The 19,456-nt window shown below is 48.7% G+C and overlaps 1 protein-coding gene across 1 annotated transcript in view; it reads right to left on the bottom strand.

Annotated features, from left to right (window-relative positions):
• The window catches only part of LOC116874222 (tubulin-specific chaperone cofactor E-like protein), a 156,950-nt gene that overhangs the window by 26,370 nt on the left and 111,124 nt on the right, over window positions 1-19,456 (bottom strand). Inside the window, exons 16-19 of the mRNA XM_032868757.1 lie at window positions 17,498-18,090; window positions 15,598-16,171; window positions 9,699-10,300; window positions 1,668-2,229 (exon numbers count right to left, since the gene is read on the bottom strand). Of these exons, the coding sequence (XP_032724648.1) occupies window positions 1,668-2,229; window positions 9,699-10,300; window positions 15,598-16,171; window positions 17,498-18,090 (2,331 nt within the window). The remainder of the gene's footprint in view (window positions 1-1,667; window positions 2,230-9,698; window positions 10,301-15,597; window positions 16,172-17,497; window positions 18,091-19,456) is intronic.

The raw sequence follows: 19,456 nt of genomic DNA, 5'->3' as shown, positions 1-19,456 counted from the left end.
GAGTAGTTCAACCACCACGGCCTGGCTACAGGAAAAGAGAGGCCTCCTTACTGTAAGTCTCAAGAGGAAGCAGGCGGTCTCTTGGTCTCTTTCCCAGCAGCATTCCCCACCCTGCACCATATCTAGCTCCCTAGGTCCAAAGCCTGGTTTTCTGATTTAGGTGAAGGCAAGCTCTCTGGCTCCACGGTGCTGACCCCAATGAATCCAGAGTAGCTCTGGGGACTTATCCAGATCCTGACTTTTTTATAAGCATATTTATTTCATTGAAGTCACCAGAGGCCAATTAGTTTGGACAGTGACTCCCGCTGGCCTCATCCCCACAACCTCTCACTCAGGGACCAAGCTTGGCTGAAATGGTATTGGCGCCTTTCCCTCCCTCTCCCTACTTCCTCCCACCCTTCCCCCACTAGCTACATGAATCCAGTTGTGTGGAATGCAAACCAGCCATGGGAGCCTTAAACTACAACCCTGTTTCTGGGTTTTCGTCGACTTTCCCCCCTTTTTCAGTGCAGAAAGGGAGTTTATTTTCTGAGACCCCCACTGAGTCACTTATACAGAGTTCTGTGCATTTAGCATCCATTTGTAAGCTTTTCATACAGCTAGGCCTAGAAGAGATTTGCTGTTCTTAATGAGATGGAGATGGGAAAATGGACCGAGGCAGCCCGGCCAAAGACCACTCACTAGTGGTTTCTCCGCCCCATCTTTTCCTATTATGATGTGCTCAACGCAGGCGAATTACTCCAGTACATAACACACCAGTACAGTGTGTATGAGTCGACAGCATGAGCTTTGGGGTGAGAAGGTCGAATCCTGAGTTTGCCACTGAGATTGCATGACCTTAGGCAAGTTATTTAACTCCTCTGAGTCTCTGTTTCTCCCTGACTAATTGGGTTATTGAGGAGAATAAACGAGATAATGTTGATAAAGTGTTTAGCACTGGGCTTGGCTCAGAACAAGCCATTAATATAACAACACCACCACTTGGCATGCATACAATGTGGTATGCTTTCAATTACCTAATTTGATCCTCTGGATGTTTCTGGAGCATAAAGGGTATAGGCAGCGGCATTATCAAAGCATCATCAGGGGGAAACTAAGAACCAGGGTGGAAAAGCAAATTGCTCCAAGGTCACACCAGCATTTAAGGACAGAGCAAGGCTTGAGTCCAGGGGCTCTAATTCTTTTTTCTCATGCTTTTGACATTCTGCTATGTTTCATAAACACAAAGACCGATACATGACATACATGAATCCAACACTACAGCATGCTTAGAGAAAACACGTAAATTACCAGCACCATGATGGGCCCATGAGGTTCTAGAACAAAGTAACTATCTGACTAACTCACTCTTCCCCCATTAGTCCTTTCTTAAAAGTGTATTGTGCCCTTGCTGAGTCCAAATGCCATCAGTGGTGCTCTGTGCTCTATGTACTTGAACTTATTTCATCTCTAGAGCAACACATGAAATAAAGGGTATTATTCCCATTTTATGGATAGGGAAATGGAGGCTCTGGGAGGTTGTGTATCTTGTTTCAGAGATCAAACTCAATTCCAAATGCATATGTATCCTGAGAGGGCTCTGCTCCGTGGACTTCTACGGAGTTGGACTCCTGGCCCGCCCGCAGAAACCAGGTACCACCAGGAGAGAGGGACAGGGGAGGACTCACAGCAGGACGTGTAATTCCTCCAGCCGGTCACGGTGATCCCCTGAGTCTGGCAGGTGCTGGCGTAGTTCTGCAGCCAGCTGCAGGCGGTCTGCACGGCGCCCCCATCGATGCAGGAGTCAAACAGGCAGTTCTTATAGAAGAAGGTGGGGTTCACTTTGCTGTGACACTTGGCAAAGCCGGCGTTCTGGTTGGGGATCAGGCTGCACAGCTGTTGCACCTTGGAGAACCCTTCCACCTTGGCGCAGGAAGGGCAGCGGTCCCCGCAGCCAACCTGGCAGAAGGTATCCCTCTGTACCCAGCTCTGCCCAAACTCATTGACGCTGGAAGCAAGCAGACCCATGGGCATCTCCAGATCATCTTCGGGGTCACTGTTATAGCGGCCGCACAGGCCCACCGTGCTGTTTTGCATGCTCCTGGGGACCGTGACCGACAGGAAGCTCTTCCAGTCATACACGACCTTGAGGCCAAACTCCGTCTCCACCACCACGTGGAAGCCAAAGGAAAAGATATTTATTTTCCCGTGTCCCAGCTTCAGGGGCAGATATAAGCGTTCATTGTTGACCTACCGGAGAGAGAGGGTTGCAGTAGAGAAATGAGGTGGGCCCAGAGAACACCCACCTCTCCGAACGATCTGGCTCGAGAGCCGCAGCCCCAGAGGGGGGTTGGAATAGGTTGAACGTAATCTTGGCAAGTAGTGTCATTCATGTCAGTCAGCTATTATTATTAAGATCTGAGCAGACTTAAATGACTATCCTTTGTGCACTAATACACCTACTTATTTCGATGCCTTCTGTTTACATAGCATTATTTCCCCCAGGAGTTCAAACTGTTTTCTCCAAAGCAATGAGAGGGGAATAAGAATTCAATTAAACTTTAGACTAAAATACCAAACTGTAGAACTCCAGTGTTCCTATTGCCAGCTGTATTGTGGATTGGTTTTAGGTAAACCCCAACTTATTCATTCCTTTGGGATTTTTTTTCCCCCGGAGGAATGATTTGACTTTGCTGTCCCTCCTACCTGGAACGCCATTCTTCACCCATCAACCACCCTCCCGCCCGCAGACCCTGCTCAGATGTCGCCTTTTCTATAAAGCAAGACTGTTGGAGCCTGTGGTGAGAATTAATCACTCCCTCATCCGGGCAACCAGAATGTCATTTGTATCTGTGCTCTGGTTCACCTTTGGCCAAGATCAAGCCCGTGTGGCCCCGCTGTTGAAGCACCATCACAATCCGCCTTACCTCATGGTCAGTTGTCTACATTTCTGTCTCGCCTGCAAGATCATGAGCAACTTGAGGGCAGGAACCACACTTTCTTGATCTTTATATCCATCTTCCCCCTCGTTCCCCGCCGGGTGCCCAGCGCAATGCCTCACACTGAGAGGGCCCTTGACACATGTTTCCTCTCATATATTTTTTATTTGTAAAACAAGGAAATCCCTTAACATACAACCCCGGAACTGCATTGCCCTTGCACTGCCCTATTTTGATTCGGATGAGCCAAATCCTATAGCCCTTGTTGGCTGGGTGGGTACGTGACGGAAAATAAGACTACTGTGAGGGCCAGGAGGGCAGGTAGTCTTCTCCAGAGAGGCAGGTGGATGCTCCGCTGGGGGTCTTCTAACACTGCTCCCTGACCAGAAACGCCTTCCCTTCTGACCTTAATCTCCCCCGCCCCTTATGCAACACCCCCCAACCACACTGCTACTGCTACCTTTACCCTGACTACTATTCTCCCACCTGGTCTACCTGCTCTGATACTGCCCTTCTCCTCCTTCACTCACTGCTGCCACTCCAGCGTCTTTTAACGCAATTAAAAGCCATTAACCCAATACTTCAAACCCTCTCTATAGCTTGAGTCAAATGTCTCATACACTCAGCAGATCCCAAAGAGGGTTCTCCAGGGCCTGTCCCCATATCTCTCAGACCCAACTCACTTACTTGCCCTAGTCTAGCAATACCCAACGCTTTGCCATTCCCCAGATGGACCGGCTTGTGCCGGTCTTTTGCTGCATGCCATTTCCTTTGCTGAAAGTGTGATGGTTCTTTCTGGATCCTACCCGGGGCCCTCATCCTCCATCACCGTTGACTGTGGGCAGTGGTCTTGGCCGATTGGAAGGCCGGAAGGTTATGACTCTACTCCATTGCCCCCTTCCACCCCAAGGGTAGCCCTTGGCCAAGGACAGACTCATACAGGGGACCAGGGGACCAACTCTGTGTGAAGGTCATGTGCCAGAGCTCCTGGAGGCCCAGGCTGAAGCTGGTCTCCAGCTCAGACCACATCCTTGCTGAACTCTCTTCCTCTGGGGCTTCTCTCACTTTCCCAAGAATCCCCAACTCAGATTCTGCCTCTAGGGAACCCAACCTAACCCAGCAATGATGCCCTTCCCCTTGTCCTCCCTCTCTATGGGGCAATGTTCACCCTTCACGTTGCAAGTTGACTATCTCCTCTTCTATGAATATTTGTCTAGGAAGAATTTATTTATTCATTTGGCACCACTGTGTGCCAGGCACTGTGTTAAATGCTGGAATAAAGCACAGGTCCCTTCCCCTAGTCACTCACAGGCACGTGGCAGAGAGAAGTCCATAAATCAATACTAATAACATCACCTGATAAAAGCAATGATAAAGATAAACAGAGGCACAGGCACCAGGTTCAGCCTGGGGACAGCACCAGGCATGCCTGCAAGAGATGATACACACACATCTGGTCCTAAAGGATGAGTAGTGTTGGCCAGTCAAGGAGGGATGAGATGAAGAACAAGGAATCCAGAGAAAAGGACACAGTCCAAGTACAGGTCAGCTAAAGGGATAAGCAGGAAGAGCCGCAGCAAGTTAGTGCTGTTAGAGCATAAAAATGTGGCCTTGGGAGTAGTGAAGATGGGGAGGTGGGGAGGGCCTGCATCATGGAAGGCCTTGTACGCAGTGTCATACATGGCAGAGGCCAAGAGATCACACCTGACAGAGACCTGCTCATTTTGCAGAAAAGAAGTCACTGATGACCTTCATAAGAGAACATGAGTAGAGCGAGGAGACCAGAAGTCAGATGGCACAGTTTAACAGCAAATTGGAGATATGGAAGCAGAGCTTCCGGGAAGATCTGTCTCCCCAGGAACCTGGAAAGGAAGGGGAGGAGAGGGACTGAGTTGAAGCTGGCGGTGAATGCACAGCAAGGTTTGCTTTAGAATGAACATGTTTATGAGTTGAAGAGAAGGACCTAACACAGGAGGGAGAGAAGAGGGCAGACGAGCAAGATCCCTGAGAGGGCAAAATAGAGAGGGACTGGTGGTGAGTGGCCATGGAGGGGAGGGGATGTCTCATTCTGTGCACCCGGAAGGGAGGAGGTGAAGACGATGGCAGACAGGTCATTTCAGGAGTGCGGGAGGGCAGAGCAGGAGAGAGGCTGTGCCTGGAGAGCACAGATTTCTCAACCAGGAGCCCCGGAGGTGGCTATATGGGTTCTGTGCAGACACAGGGGGTGTGGATGTCAAGGTCACAGAGGGAAGTGGAGGCTGAGGGGACGCCCGCCTGCCAGGAAGACCCACACCAGTAAACTAAAAGCTGTACATCCAAATGCTTCTGTGTACCAGCCTGCTTTTCCTCTTGCGTTTCCTTGCATTCTGTATCCTTGGTTATGGGGTGCCAAGCAGGAGCCCAGACCTTGCAGGGAGGCAATAGGACCAGATTCAAGCCAAAGAGCTTACAGATTCTGTCGTGCCCAGGAGCGCCCCGAGAAAGGAACCCCCTCCAACTCAGAAGGGCAGGCTCGGCTTCTCTCTGCCTTTGAAGCCCATGTATGCCACCTCCATCCCAGCTCCACTGTTTTGTCTCTGTGAGGGACAAATGGAGAGAATGAGGAAGCAGAGGGAGAGGAGACACCAAAAGGGAGAGGCTGGTATGGAGGCAGAGCATGATGGAGGGACCAGGAAGGTACGGAGAGAAAGAGAACAGGGTGTGGGGATGAGTGTCAGGACATGTGTTGCAAATACCTAAGTGTTAGGAATAAGACCACATACCAGATTTTTAGCAGAGACCTTTCCTTTATGCGGCTGGCCCTGATGCTTGTGTATAGCTTCTCCAGCTGTCCTGAGGTCCCCTCACCCCACAAAGGAAACACTTTGTTTCCTTTTCCTAGAATGCTTTTATCTCATTCTTGGCCTGGTTGACATAATCTTTTAAGGCTCAGCTCTGGGTTACCTCTTCCAGAAAGCCTTCTCTGAGGCCCCCGAGGCTGGAGGAGGCAACCTGTGTGCTCATGACCCTCGACATGGCACATTTTTGGAGCATTTTCCATGACATCCCCATAACCTGCGAACACGTCTATCTCCGCCACAAGACTCTGAGTTCTCTTGGGACAGAGGTCACTTCTGATTCATTCTTCTTGCCCCAGAGCTTGGCACAGAATGGGCCTCAATATAAGCCCATCAAACTAACCTGAGCTGGGGTGATGTTCAAACCTTCACTCTTCTCTCATGGCCACAGGATGGCCAGTAAGTGACTAAAGACTCTGGCTGTGAGGATCCTGACAGCCTTCCCCTTGTCCTAGACCATGAAGCACCTGGGTGTGCTGAAGCCCAGCGGCCACGGCAGGGGAGAGCAAGTGTCTGCGGAGCTCTGGCTGTGGCTGGCTGAGACGTGGGCTGCCGCGGTGCCCTCAGGAGTGACTCGCCTTCCACTGCTCACCCCTGTAAACCTCGCTGGGATAGCATGTTTATTTCTAGCATCCCTTGTCTTAGTGGTTTCCCTACATCCTTCAGTACTTCTTAGTGCAAGGCAAGGTCAGAAGCATAAAGGGACCCTGCAGCCTAAGGAAACACTTCCACGGCCCCTCTACTTCTGGGAGCGCCAGCTGTGACCCGGGGGGCCCTGCTGTGTTTCCCCCAACACTTCATTGCACGCTGTCATTGTGATGGTCATTATTCTTCTCTTGGGGAGAGATGGTGACTAATAATAACATCACGGGAAAAACAAATGCAAATCATTGAACAAGCAGATCCTGTAATGCATATTAATAATTCAAAGTAAATGCTAAATCTATCCCTCAGGCCCCCAAAGAAAAGAACCTTCAAGTATCCTGAACTCTAGCTGCATGTCAGAGATTTGCAAGCTGTACACGGTTTGCAGCTTGAGCACTTAGGACTTCTGGGTGACTTAGAAAGACGGACTCTGGGAGTACCTGGGTGGCTGAGTAGGGCTGAATGCCTGACTTCAGCTCAGGTCATGATCCAGGGGTCCTGAGATCAAGCCCTGGGTTGGGCTTCCTGCTGAGCCTGGAGTCTGCTTCTCCTCCTTATGCCCATCCCCCGGCTCATGCTCTCATGCTCTCTCTCTTTCCCTTTGTCTCTAAGACTGATGATTCACAGACCTGTCTCTGAAGCAAATGATGCCTTATACTTAATTTAAAAAATAAAATAAAATCTAGAAAGAAAGAAAAAAAAAGGAGGGAGGGAGGAAGGAAGACAGACAGACGTACCCTGGTCAGCATTCTCCTCTCCACGCCTTTAATCAATTCCTCCTTGGTGTCCATTACTCGCTCCCTCTTGTGGGTTGAACTGTGTCACTCCCACAAAAGACAGGCTGAAGTCTTAACCCCCACCACCACCCTGATACCTGTAAAGGTGACCTTATTTGAAAATAGGGTCTTTGCAGGTGCATCACGTCAAGATGAGGTCATACTGGATGGGGGCGGGTGCCATATCCAAAGACTGTCATCCTTAAAGGGGGAGCACGACTCGGCCCAGGAAACAGAAGGCGCAGAGGGAAGAAGGCCATGTGAAGACGAGGCAGGGACTGCAGTGATGCTGTCACAGGCCAACGATCGCCTACAACCGCCAGAAGCTAGGAGCTGATTTTGGATTCTTAGCCTCCAGAACTGGGAGAGAGTAACGTTCTGTTGCTCGAAACTACCTAGTCTGTGATATGTTGTGATGGCAGCCCCAGCAAATGAATACTGCCTTCCCTCTCCGTCACTTTACAGGGGAAGAAGCAAGCAGTGTGGTGCCCGTGGCTCATGCCTTTAGCCATGAACACATCCCATGAGACCAGGGCAGGACACATGCCGGGAAGGTGAGCTGACCCATCAGAGCCTTGGCCTGACAGCAGGAAGCAAGGGAGGGAGACACGCAGGGAGAGCAGGGAATCAGCCACCACGGGAGAGAACAGGGACAGCACAAAAGAGAGGAAGTGTTCACAAGGCCCCAGTGGTCTCCCTGTGAAAATAACTGGGTCAGAAAACAGCATATGACTCTCAGAGGTCCATACACCTAAATGCCCAAGAGTGTGTAACACAAGGAAGAAAATGCAGTCTCATGATACACTGCATGAGACAGGACCTATGAGCAAATGATACTTTTAAAAGAAAAAAAAAAAAACCTCTAAAAGGTAGAATGGTGGGTGTTGAATGTCAAGGAGATAAGGAACAGCATGAAAATGTAGTTTTCTAAGGGTAGAAATGGATCAGATGAGGAGCGAAGACTCACATGACGTAAGCCACAGGGACAAGATGGCCCGCGGGTTTGTTTTAACATGTATGATGGGAGAATGGAGTCGAGCGCTGTTCCTGCAATAGCCAGCCTCGACTGTCGGGACATATGGGGAGTCTTATGTGGCTCCAGGCCAGGCTTCTGATGTCTTTCTATCTTGCCTCCGCAGCAGCTTCATCCCACAGGTTGATGAGGACGTGGCCAGCAGCAAAATGAAGGTCCTGGGGACCGTAGGAGAGAGGGGCTGCTATGTCGTCTCATTCATCCACTTGACAAATGTGTTGAGTGTCCTGACAACAGAGCGCTGGATAGTCATTTCACATATGGAAGAATTAGGCAGAGGTCCTGCCCTCAAGAAGCCCAGGACAAGTACTGAGCGAGTCAGACACGAGTACCTCCCACCCCGGAATGGAAATACGATTCATGCGGCCATGGCTACATGGGCCAACGGTTCTGGGAAGCGCCGAGGGAAGCAGTCAGGCTTTGCATATCATATCCAAGGAAGGGAAGAGGAATAGGCCTGGCGAGTCCCTGCCTTAGATGCCAAGAAGGCACATTTTTGGATAAACGTGAAAGGGCAAGCAGTTAGGAAGCTTCTCTCTGTCAGAGAAGGCGGGTGAGGAGATTCTAAGGAAGGAAAGAGATCTGGAGAGCTGCTCAGGGAACTCCCCAGTAAGAGCTCAGCATTTTTCAGAGAATGTATACAAGGTGAAACAGGAGACCCCCTTAGAGATAAATTACGCCACAGATCAGTGAGGATCGTGCTAAGAGGCTCACGCCCCATATCAGCTCCTCCAAAATGCCGGAGCAGGGCCGCTGGCTGGTTCATTGGCACTCCTGAGGGGTTCGGCTCAGAGCGAGACCAGGGAGAAAGAGGGGCTGGGTCTGTTGTGGGAGCTGATGTCCTCAGACTGGACGATGAGCACACAGAGCTCCTCCAGCCCTATCCGCCCCTATCTTCATCAAGGGAGCGGAGGGTAGAAAGAGGGCACCGAGGTGCAAGTAGGAAGATTGTAGGAGGCCGCTGAAGGCTCCAGATGTGTACAAGACTCCTAAACTCCCAGATCTCATGGGGGCCAACGGGGAGACAGGAGGAGGTGGGAAGGAGGCCAGAACAGGGGACTCTCATCCTGGGCTCCATAAAGGGAAGGAGATGGATGGGGCAGCAGTACCACTGACAGACGTCTAAGCCCTGCTAGGCACGTGTTCTCTTTTACGGATGGAGTGACTGCCCGAGGACACACAGCAGTAGCCCAGCTGGGATTCGAAGCTAGGTCTATGCTCTCTCCAACATGCTCTGCTACATTAGGAGAGATACAATTTCTGTTCCTAACTCGGTGCTTTGAGCAGAATATTTTTCTCTCTGAGGCTCAGTGTCCTTATCTATAAGATAAAGCAATAGAAAATCTCTGGGACCCCTCTCTGCTCTAACAGCCTGTGCTTTTCCATGGATTCTAGGCTAGCCCAATTCAGCTGGAGCCTGGCCTGCTGACCCCGAACCCCCACGCTCACATCCCAGCTCCTTTCCTGCTGTCTGGCCTTGACTACTCACCAGCACCGTGTGCTTGTAGGCCCTGTGAATCACAATGCTGTAGCCAAACACGGTCACATCCACCTGCTTGACCCACAAGGCCAGGGATGGGTCCCGGTCCTCATTCTTGGCTGTGACGACAAACTTGGGGAAAGTGTCTGAACTTGGCCTGCTTCCTGTGGTGCAGAGGACAAGGGGGCAGCTGGTCTGGAAGTCAAAGGGGTAGCCATCAAAGGTCAGGTAGTGGCCATAGCCCGAGACGATGCAGGAGGCGTCAGTGCGAGGCTGACAGTAGTAGAGGCCTCCCTCCTCCATGCAGTACTCATCCCCCTTGCATGGGATGTTCTCACAGTGGACACTGTTGTCTGTGCCGTTGCAATAGCAGAAGATCTGGCAGTCCACGTCCACCCAGAAGGTCTCATTGGTGGCAAGCTGGTGGCCCTCAAAGTTGCAGCCGCACTCGCTGCGGGTGACACACTGGCTGCCTTGCAGGGCATAGCCCTCGTCACACTGACAGCCCTCAGAGCAGCTGTCCACACAGATGGGGCCCAGGGCCAGCGTCTCACAGGTCTCCATGCACGTCATACACTCCTCGAAATGGCTGTTCTCCGGGCATTCCAGAGCTGAGGGTGGCCAAGGAGAAGACAGGCTTGAGCAAGGAACAGGGGTGAAGAGAGAGTGTGTATGCACTCACTAGCTGCTTGTGGTGTGTATGTGTGGTGTGTATGTGTGCCTGCTGCATGGGAATGCGGTGTGCTTAGCACTACTGTCATCCTCATTTGGGGAGCTCAGAGGCTCAGTGAACCCTTCATGTGCTCATGTGTTCCTGGGGCACTTAGCTCTCTGTGGAGAAGAGTCCAAGACTATGAGCCTTAGTGAGCACCTACTACATCCCAGGTGTCATTGTAGACAGTTTGGTGTAACTTTACTCAACAGCCTGGGAGGTAAGCAAAGTCTTCTCATCTCTGTCTTACAGATGAGAAACTCAAGTCCAATGACTTAATCCAGCCTGTAAGTACCAGAGAGATTCGAATCTGGATCTCCCAACACTAAGTCCCCTGACTCGAGGACTCGGGAGGGAGAATGTCCTGGAAAGAACCAGTGCTTTGGGTCCAGAGAGATGGATATCGTCTCTGAGTTCGGTTTCTTCTTTTATTAAATAAAGATGATAATTATCTAACACAGTCATTCTGGGGATTAATGACCTAATATATGAGGTCCATAAAAGAAGCTCAATAAATAGAAAACCTTTCCCCTATTCACACTTCCTTCTATTAGGATATACTTTATGAAGGCATTTTTACTCTACAAATTGGCTTTCTCTTTGTCTCTCCTGTCACTACTCCTGGTGCCCTCGGGCCTTTTCTACCTCCTCACTGCCTTCTGCCCCTGGTCCCTCCCACCTTCTCTGCTCACATTCTCTCCCCAGTCTGGATGGACCTCACAAAGCCAAATCCTACACTTCTGTCAAGATTCATTTCATATTGTACTTGGGCCCGGAAGCCTTCCTTGATAGATCAAGTCTCTGGGTTACAAAGGACAGCATATATTATGCTAACAGCACACGCTGCTCACCATGGATTTCAGGGTCGTCTTCCCATTTCTTTTTATTATTTCAGCCTGCCAAAATTTGCCCTGGGCAGGGCATGGATGAATCCAGGAGCCAGAAAGAAATCTACCTAGGAGTCTGTGTAGTCCAAAGATCTGCGAAGGTCCCCACCATCCCTTAGGACAATAGGTACCAATTCTTTAGAACTTTCTTTAGCTTTTATGCATACTCTCACTCCTTAATAATGCTTTACAATCCAGGGACAGAGAGGACACTACAGAGAAATAAATTGCATGGCAGTAACAGCTCTGCCCACAAGTACCAACTCAACAGAACCTAGTTCTGCACTAGGTTCTGAGAGCCAATCTTTTTTCCTCTGGGCTAAAGGACTATCTCTACTCCCGTTGACTACAATACCATACGGCTTTGGAGTTGAAGGCTAGTTCAGCACTGATTAAATATGTCCGTATAGAGGGATTTTCACATTTGTCTCTAAATTATGAGTGTTATAACATTGACTGCAGGTTTATGGTGATAGCAAATAACATGACTTATTTAAATGGCTCTCACTTGATGACTTATTGTGTTGTCTGAATTTGTCTGAAAGTCTGGAACATACAGACGTGAAGTAATAAAACTTCCTCTAGCCTCTGAAATGCCTCTGTGAAATTATTTAATTGGGCAGCCTGGCTCTGCCAACAGGAGGGCTGGTTCAAAACATAGAAGTGGTGGTTGTCCCTAGCTGGGCCCAGAGAAGATTGTGTTCCTGATTTGCAGCTGTTACTCAGCCCAATCCCCAGCCTGCAAGACCCTGACCAGGTTAACCCCTTAGGACCCAAGTCTTCCTTAATCAAACATGTACACTCTGGTCCTGTGAGACCCTTGGCTGCTTTTGTCCCCATGTCTCTCTCTCTAAAAAAGGCACCAAAAAGAACTTCCTCCAGCTCTGCAGAGGAGGGGTGGTAAGAAGCTATTCTGGGCAGCCATCACACCCAGGAAAAGAGGGAATCATCCCCATTCCACCACACTTCACACTGACTATGGCACCAAAGTGTGCTCTGTGCACGAAAAAAGCAATCCAGAAACATGGTCTACAGGGCAGAGTTCATAGTCTGAAAGGGCAGTGGACCTGACAGGGCAACAAAATGGATTTGGTAGGGGGCAGGCTCAGTAACCCTGTACCGTGAACGAACTGCACCAAAAAGCAGAGACCAGGAAAGGGACAGAGATCATAGTAGATAAGCTGCCCAGAAGACCAGAGAGGATGTGCAGGTAGAGTAAAAAAGAAGGTTTTGGGAACGTATTACAAGGTCCCAAGAGATGTGGTGGTCAGGAAAGACCTTAGAGTGTCTCTCCCTGTAGGTGACATATGAATGCTCCCAGAACTCCAGCTTTAGGATTCACAGTGTCTGCTAGTCATCCCTCCCTGCTGTGGTTAAGGGTCACCAAGAATATCATCACCTTCTCTGAGATGACGACCACCAAACCATTCACATGCTTCTTGGGCTCCAAAAGCTCAGAACGCAGAGATGTAAACAGACAAGCCTATGTGTATGTATGTATGTATGTAGCGTGTGTGTGTGTGTGTGTGTGTGTGTGTGTGTTCTTAGCTCTAAGATGTTTCTGTTGAAAGGGTTTAGTGGCAAAGCAAGAATACCCCCATAGCAATAGATAAGTCTCACTCAGATCTTGGTTTCTAAGAACAGTCCCCACTTGGGGAAATTAGGGCTTCTTGGAATAATGGCTGATTCTAGTCTGGGGCAGGGGAGGTTACAGGACAAATGTGGAGCATCTTGTTGTACCAGAAAGTGAGAAAGTGACCAAGGCATGCCCAAAGGACAAAAGCATCTTGAAGGGCTCCCACAGGCCAAATCTGGAATAATTTTAACACCAAAGTCATGAATGAAGGTAAATTGAAATATAAATAATTGAAAAAATTGGAATGTGTGTGTCCATATTGATAAGATAGATGATTGACACTTAGGTTGCTATGTGTTCATCCATAGCCGAGTGGATAAAGAAGTTGTGATATATATACCTACAATAGAATATTACTCAACCATCAAGAAAGAATGAAATCTTACCATTTGCAATGATGGAGATGGAGCTAGAGTGTATTATGCTAAGAGAAATAAGTCAGTCAGAAAAAGACAAATACCATATAATTTCACTCCTAGAATTTAAGAAACAAAACAGATGAATAAACAAAAGAAAAAAGAAATAAACAGAAAAAAACAAACTCCAGAATACAGAGAACAAACAGGTGGTTGCCAGAGGAGGATGAGAGGAGGGATGAAATAGATAAAGGCGATTAGAAATATACTTATAGTGATGAGAACTGAGAAATATATAGAATTGTTGAATCATAGTGTACACCTGAAACTCCTATAATACCATATGTTAATTATACTTCAATAAAAAGATGATTGAGAGAAGATGGGTAGGTGGATGGATGGATGGATGGATGGATGGATGGATGGACAGATGAATGGATGGATGGATGGATGGATAGATGGGTAGATAAATGGCTGGATGGATGAATGGAAGGACGGATAAATGGATGGATGGATGGATGGATGGATGGATGGATGGATGGATAAATGGATGGATGGATGAATGAATAAGAGATGGATAACAGGCAGACACATGGAAGAAAAGGGAAGCCTCTTACCTATAGTAGAATGACATCTACACTTTGGTAAATAAGTGAACAGAGTGCTGGATCTAGAAGCCACCAGCTTGTAATCATCATGCTAAAAAGACTGAAACAAGCAAAGATCATCAATGGGCACTAAATAGAGGTGGGGGATTTTGATATCAGCCTACAGTTAGTATTTTGCCCCATTTGCTTTATCATCTCCTCTCACACTTTCTCTGCAGGATACTTACATGGTCTTAAAGTGTCTCCCCACTGGTAGCTGATTTGTGGTAAGAGAACAAAGACAATGTGACCACGGACTGGAGACATTGGATAACACCTGACCAGGGGACCAGCGTGCCCATCTCCACTGAGAGTCTGGACAGAGAGCATGTGCTTCATGTGACATGATACCGTGAGGAAAGCAGACACCACCCGTTCGGGAGTCTGAGAGGGGAGGCGCAGCAGAACCTAATCACAAGGAAACACAGGCCCAAATGGAGGGCCATTCTGTTTTAGAAGGTAGGAGGCTGTATTCTTTAAAAATGATGATAAGTAGAAAGAAAGCTAAGGAATTATTCCAGACTAAAGGAGACTAAAGAGCCTTGATAGTTCTAAAGATAACACGTGGTCTTAGACTAGATCTATATTGAAGGGGGAACGCCATAAAGGACTTCATGAGTTAATTGGCAAAATTGAAATATGGATATTAAATGATTCTATCAGTGTTAAATTTCCTAAGGTCAGTAACTATACTATGGTTCTGTAAATGAGTGTCATTATTCTCAGGAAATACACACTGAAATATTTAGGGGCAAAGGGGTGTGATATATGTAACTAACTTTCAAACAGAGAGAGCTCAAGAGAAATGGTAAAGCAAATGGGACAAAATGCTAACTGTGGGTTAATTTGGGTAATGGGTATACAGATATATACAATGTTTCTATAACTTTGCAATTATTTCAAAATAAAGAGTTTTGAGAAATAAACAAACATAGAAGGAGATTATAGGAGAAGAGAGATGAACAGATGTAGAGGATGGAATCCTAATGGTGGCCTTGGTTTGGGTTTGGGGCTGTTGGTGGGAAAGGGATGGGTGCTGAAGCCCAGGTGGGGCGGTCCTTGCTCCGGGCATGGGTCCTGCCCTCTCTGGCACTCCTCCTGCCCTTCTACCTCCCTCCTCCTCCTGGCCTCCCCCCATTGCCACGAGTGTTATGTCAGGGCTTCTCAGCAATTATTCTAATTACTACTAGCACTGCCATGGGCCTGCTGAGAGGGGTCAGATCCTCCGGGGACAAAATGAAAAAACAGCAACGTGGGACTCTCTTCATAGCCATTGTCAGGCTCACCCTAGGGAGCAGCATTAATCTCTACTCCGTGAAAGGCACTCTGACTGATCACCTTCTGTTGAAAGAATGGAGCCGTTCTTTGCCAAGAAAGGAGGCACCGATGGAGCCATCACAAAGGCTTCTAGTCTTTGATATGACGTGTATCCCGGCTAGCTAAAACCCAGAGTCAATAGGATGGCTAATCCTTCCACAATGAAGAGACACCATGTAATCAGAAACAGAAATAAAGGTGAGAAACAGTCTGGTTTGGGGTGAGGAGCCTTCCAAAGGACACGCCAGATGAGGAAGGGATACCCAAGCCTCCAACTGTCTTTGAGCTCAACTCCCTCCCCTCCCAGGTGGCCTCCCGCACCACTGCATCATGGAGCACCGACTTAGACTTACGGCAGAAGTCATAGGTCCGCCAGGGGCCCACCTCCACGTCGGCGTTCTTGCAAGCACTTGCATACCGTGCCACAGAGTCACAGAGTTCCGACTCATTGCCCCCACTCTGGCACAGGCGGAAGAGGCAGGTGCGGTAGTAGGCGGTGACATTGACCACCCCGTGGCACTCGAGGAAGGAGCTGTTGGAGGGGTCATTGATGATGCCACACCTGGAGCGGCTCCGATAAAATTTGAGCAGCTCCGAGTCATTGTTGCAAGCCTTCAGCAGATCCCCACACTCCCCATTGCAGATCTCCTCAAAGGTTGTCCAGCTTTCCAGGAACACCGCCAGGTTGTCTGTGCACTTGCCATTGGGGAGACAGAACTCATCGCTGGCATTTGCGTTAAAGAAGCCACACAGCCCGCCGGTGCAATTGAAGTAGATGGTGGAAAGCCGGATGTACAGCAGACCGACATCTGAGTACTGGACGGTCACAACACCCTTGGACTCTACCGTCGTGCTGTTTTTGTTTCGATAGATTTCCAGCTTCCCCGAAGGATGGAAAAAGGGTAATTCTACTTCCTGACCATTCAGCTGAAAAACCAAATCACTATCATCAATTCTGGATGCACACAGAGTACCCACAATTTCCTAGGCTATGAAATCAAGACATGGTTCTGCCCTGGGACGCCCCCTTTGAGAAATGTCAAGAAGCTGGCGGGCTATGGAAACCAGGCAGACATACACTAACTGTTTCTTCATGGGCAACTCTGTTTCTTTCTTTTTCGATGCCTCTGATTCAACACACTTGCTGTTTATTTGCATGTACAGAAGACCATACGGTAGCCCAAAACAAAAGTGAGATGTGAGCAAAATTCGTCTTGTCATATATGTGGCTTCTTCCTTCTGCCTAACAGCTCCTTTTCACTGAGGGCACCCTTCCTTCCCCAGCTTTCGGGCTCCTTCCTTCTCTTCCAATTTGACTGTCCCTGTGTCCCAGCCTCTTGGGGGCATGTGGTTTCTATCTAATTGTCTAGTTGTCCATCCACCTATCTACCATTTACTATTCTTTCAATAAATTAATCTGTGTGTGTCGATGGGAATGAAAACAGCCTCTTCATTCTGTGGATGTGTGCTTTCTGATCTCCTGGCACAGGACTGTGTTGACTTCTATTTTCTAAATTAGACTTCCTATGATAGTATGAAGTACATGTAGGACTGGGAGTGGGGAGACCCACCCTCCCATCGTGCCGGCTCTGCCACCACTTAGCTGTGAGGTCCCCATCCCCCACTTAGCCCTTTGGGAGCTTCATGTGTAAACAAAGAGTGGCACGAGATGATTCCTAATGACCTGGATGCCTAATGGTGAATATTTTAGGCCAGGTCAGAGGGGCAGGAGGTGTCCCTGTGCGTACCATCTGCATTACCCCATAGGGGTTCCCATCTACATGTAGGCAAGTGAGTATAGGACAGGGTAAAGAGCACAGACTACGAAGCCAGCCTGCCTGGGCTCAACTGTCACTTTATGGCTGTGTGTTCCTGAGGAAGTTACTTAGCCTCTCTGTGCCTCAGTTGTCTTACAGGTAAAATGGAAATGAGGATGAAAACATATCCCTCATGGGACTAGGTGGTGATACTACTTAGAATAGTGCTTGGCACATAGTAAGCATCTGGCTAACATCGGCTTTTACAGAGAAAGCGAGTCCTGCTACAGCTATCCCTAATTTGCCAGATTCCAGCCTCAGTCAGTTCTACCCTCTGAGACACTGATTTGGTGCTGAACATTAGGAAATAGCCCCTTCGGAGTCATTGCCTTCCCGGAATCCACTCGTGGTCAGAGGCAGAAAGGCACGCCAGAAGACTGGCTCCTTCACTTGGCGAGACTCAGCACAAAAGCCACTAGGGCACTGGGAGTCTTACCTTGACTTCCGAAGCCCCGACTCCTCCTATCTTGACCTCCTGGTCGGCCACCAGAATACGAAGTCCTCGCAGCCAAGCAGGCCCCGCATCGGGCTTCTTCTTGTTGATGTCTATTTCTAGATACTCGGGCCGCTCAGGGCAGGTCTTGAGGAGGGTGTAGGAGAACTCGGCGGGGAAGGCATAGGTGGCGCCGTCGAAGGTGTGCAGCACCTGGTTCTGGCTGAGTAGGCACACGGTCTCGCGCTTGGGGAAGCAGCCCTGGTAGCCGTCCTCCACGGCGCACACCTCCCCACCCCGGCAGGTCTTGTTGAAGCAGTAGACGTCCCCGCCCTCCTCGCACAGGCACTGCACTGTGCAGTTGGCCGTGGCCCAGAAGAACTCCCCCATGGTGTAGTAGTGGCCATCAAAGTCACAGCCGCACTTGTGCAGTGGGACGCACTGGCTGGTGCTGAGCACAAAGCCTTCGTTACACTCACAGCCCTCCGTGCATGGCATGGCACAGTTCTGGGAGGCTGTCAGGTCCGCGCAGGTGTCCGGGCAGCTGCTGGTGCACACGGAGTAGTGGCTGAAGCTCGGGCACTGCACCGTGGACACTGATGTGGGGGAGAGGAGAGAGCGCGACAACAGGTGAGTGCCCGGGTGCTGACCACAGGGCTCCAGCACCTACAGGGGCCTGCAGGAAGGATGCTCCTTCTGGACCATTTAGCTCCTAGAATGAGGGCCCAGCGGCCACTCGTCAGGGAAGAGACTTGAGGTGGTATCTGTAGAAACACACTCCACTGCTTTGTGATAACCCCTGGGAAACGTGATTGAACTGTGAACTTGACCCTTATTTGATCACCTTGGCTGAAGTAAACTTCAAGTTGCTATCCTAACTAGACTAGATGCGTTGTTCAACACTGATTTACTATTAGATGATCTACAACCATCAAGATGTTTTAAGATCTTCAACGGAGGGGCATATAAGTTGATTGGATCTTATACAGCACGGCACATTCTTAGGAGGAAATAAATCTAACTTGAAGGACAAATAAAGCATGTAACCATGGAAGGAGGCACTAGAAAAACGTGAAATTTCTAACAGGGAGCTGCTCGAAATACCCAAGTGACCAAAGAATACTCTGGGACCTTCAAAATAAGACAGAACCTTGGTTATCTGAAAAGAATGTGTGTGCCTGTGCCTCCAGGAGACTGGGTTGGAACTACGTGCCTCCTCAAGGCCCTTCTTGCCTCGGAAGCCTCTGGTTCTTATTTTAAGAACATGTGAGTCTACACAAATGTTTGAGTCTGGTTGAATCCAAGAGTCAGGGGCTCAGGGGACTGGTACACTAGTCATCTGAATCGACTAGTGTTCATCCCACTAACATGGGGGAGGGGTGGGGAATGTAGAAGATAGGAAAATAGTACCACCAGGTGAAAAAAATAGCTATTACAGGTGATTTGTTAGTTAGGCAATGTGGATGCCCTTAGATTATACAAGGGTCTTATATTATATCAAAAAAGCCACCTTTAATCTCAATTCAAGTCAGGATTTGGGTGTCCCAGGCATCACACAACTGAGCAACAAGCAAACAATCTCTTCCTGGTTTGATCAGTTCTCTAAGGACTGAATCTGATACATGACAATTTTGTGAATCCAACCGACACTGATAGGAAAAAAATTTTCCTTTAGCCTTGAACTGAAAGAAACTTTGAAACCTTCTCACCTGCATGGGAATCTAAAATGCATGGATATAATGTTCTGGGTAATCCAATGGAGAAAACCAAGGGCCAGGAAAACAAAACAAAACAAAACAAAAAATACAAAAACAGAATTCCAAGAAACTGTTACTTTGTTTAGTTTAAAAATTTATACGACCAGGACAAGAGAGTTTAAGTGGGATAGAAGGACAAAACAAGACAACTAAATGGTACAAAATACTTAATGTGAAAGGTAATTCAAAAGAAACTGAATTTCCC

This window comes from Lontra canadensis, unplaced genomic scaffold, assembly GCF_010015895.1.
Source record: "Lontra canadensis isolate GAN:19392208 unplaced genomic scaffold, GSC_riverotter_1.0 scaffold36, whole genome shotgun sequence".
NCBI lineage: Eukaryota > Metazoa > Chordata > Mammalia > Carnivora > Mustelidae > Lontra > Lontra canadensis.
Note: the sequence above shows the minus strand (reverse complement) of the source record. Positions and strands in the feature narration are given on the sequence as shown.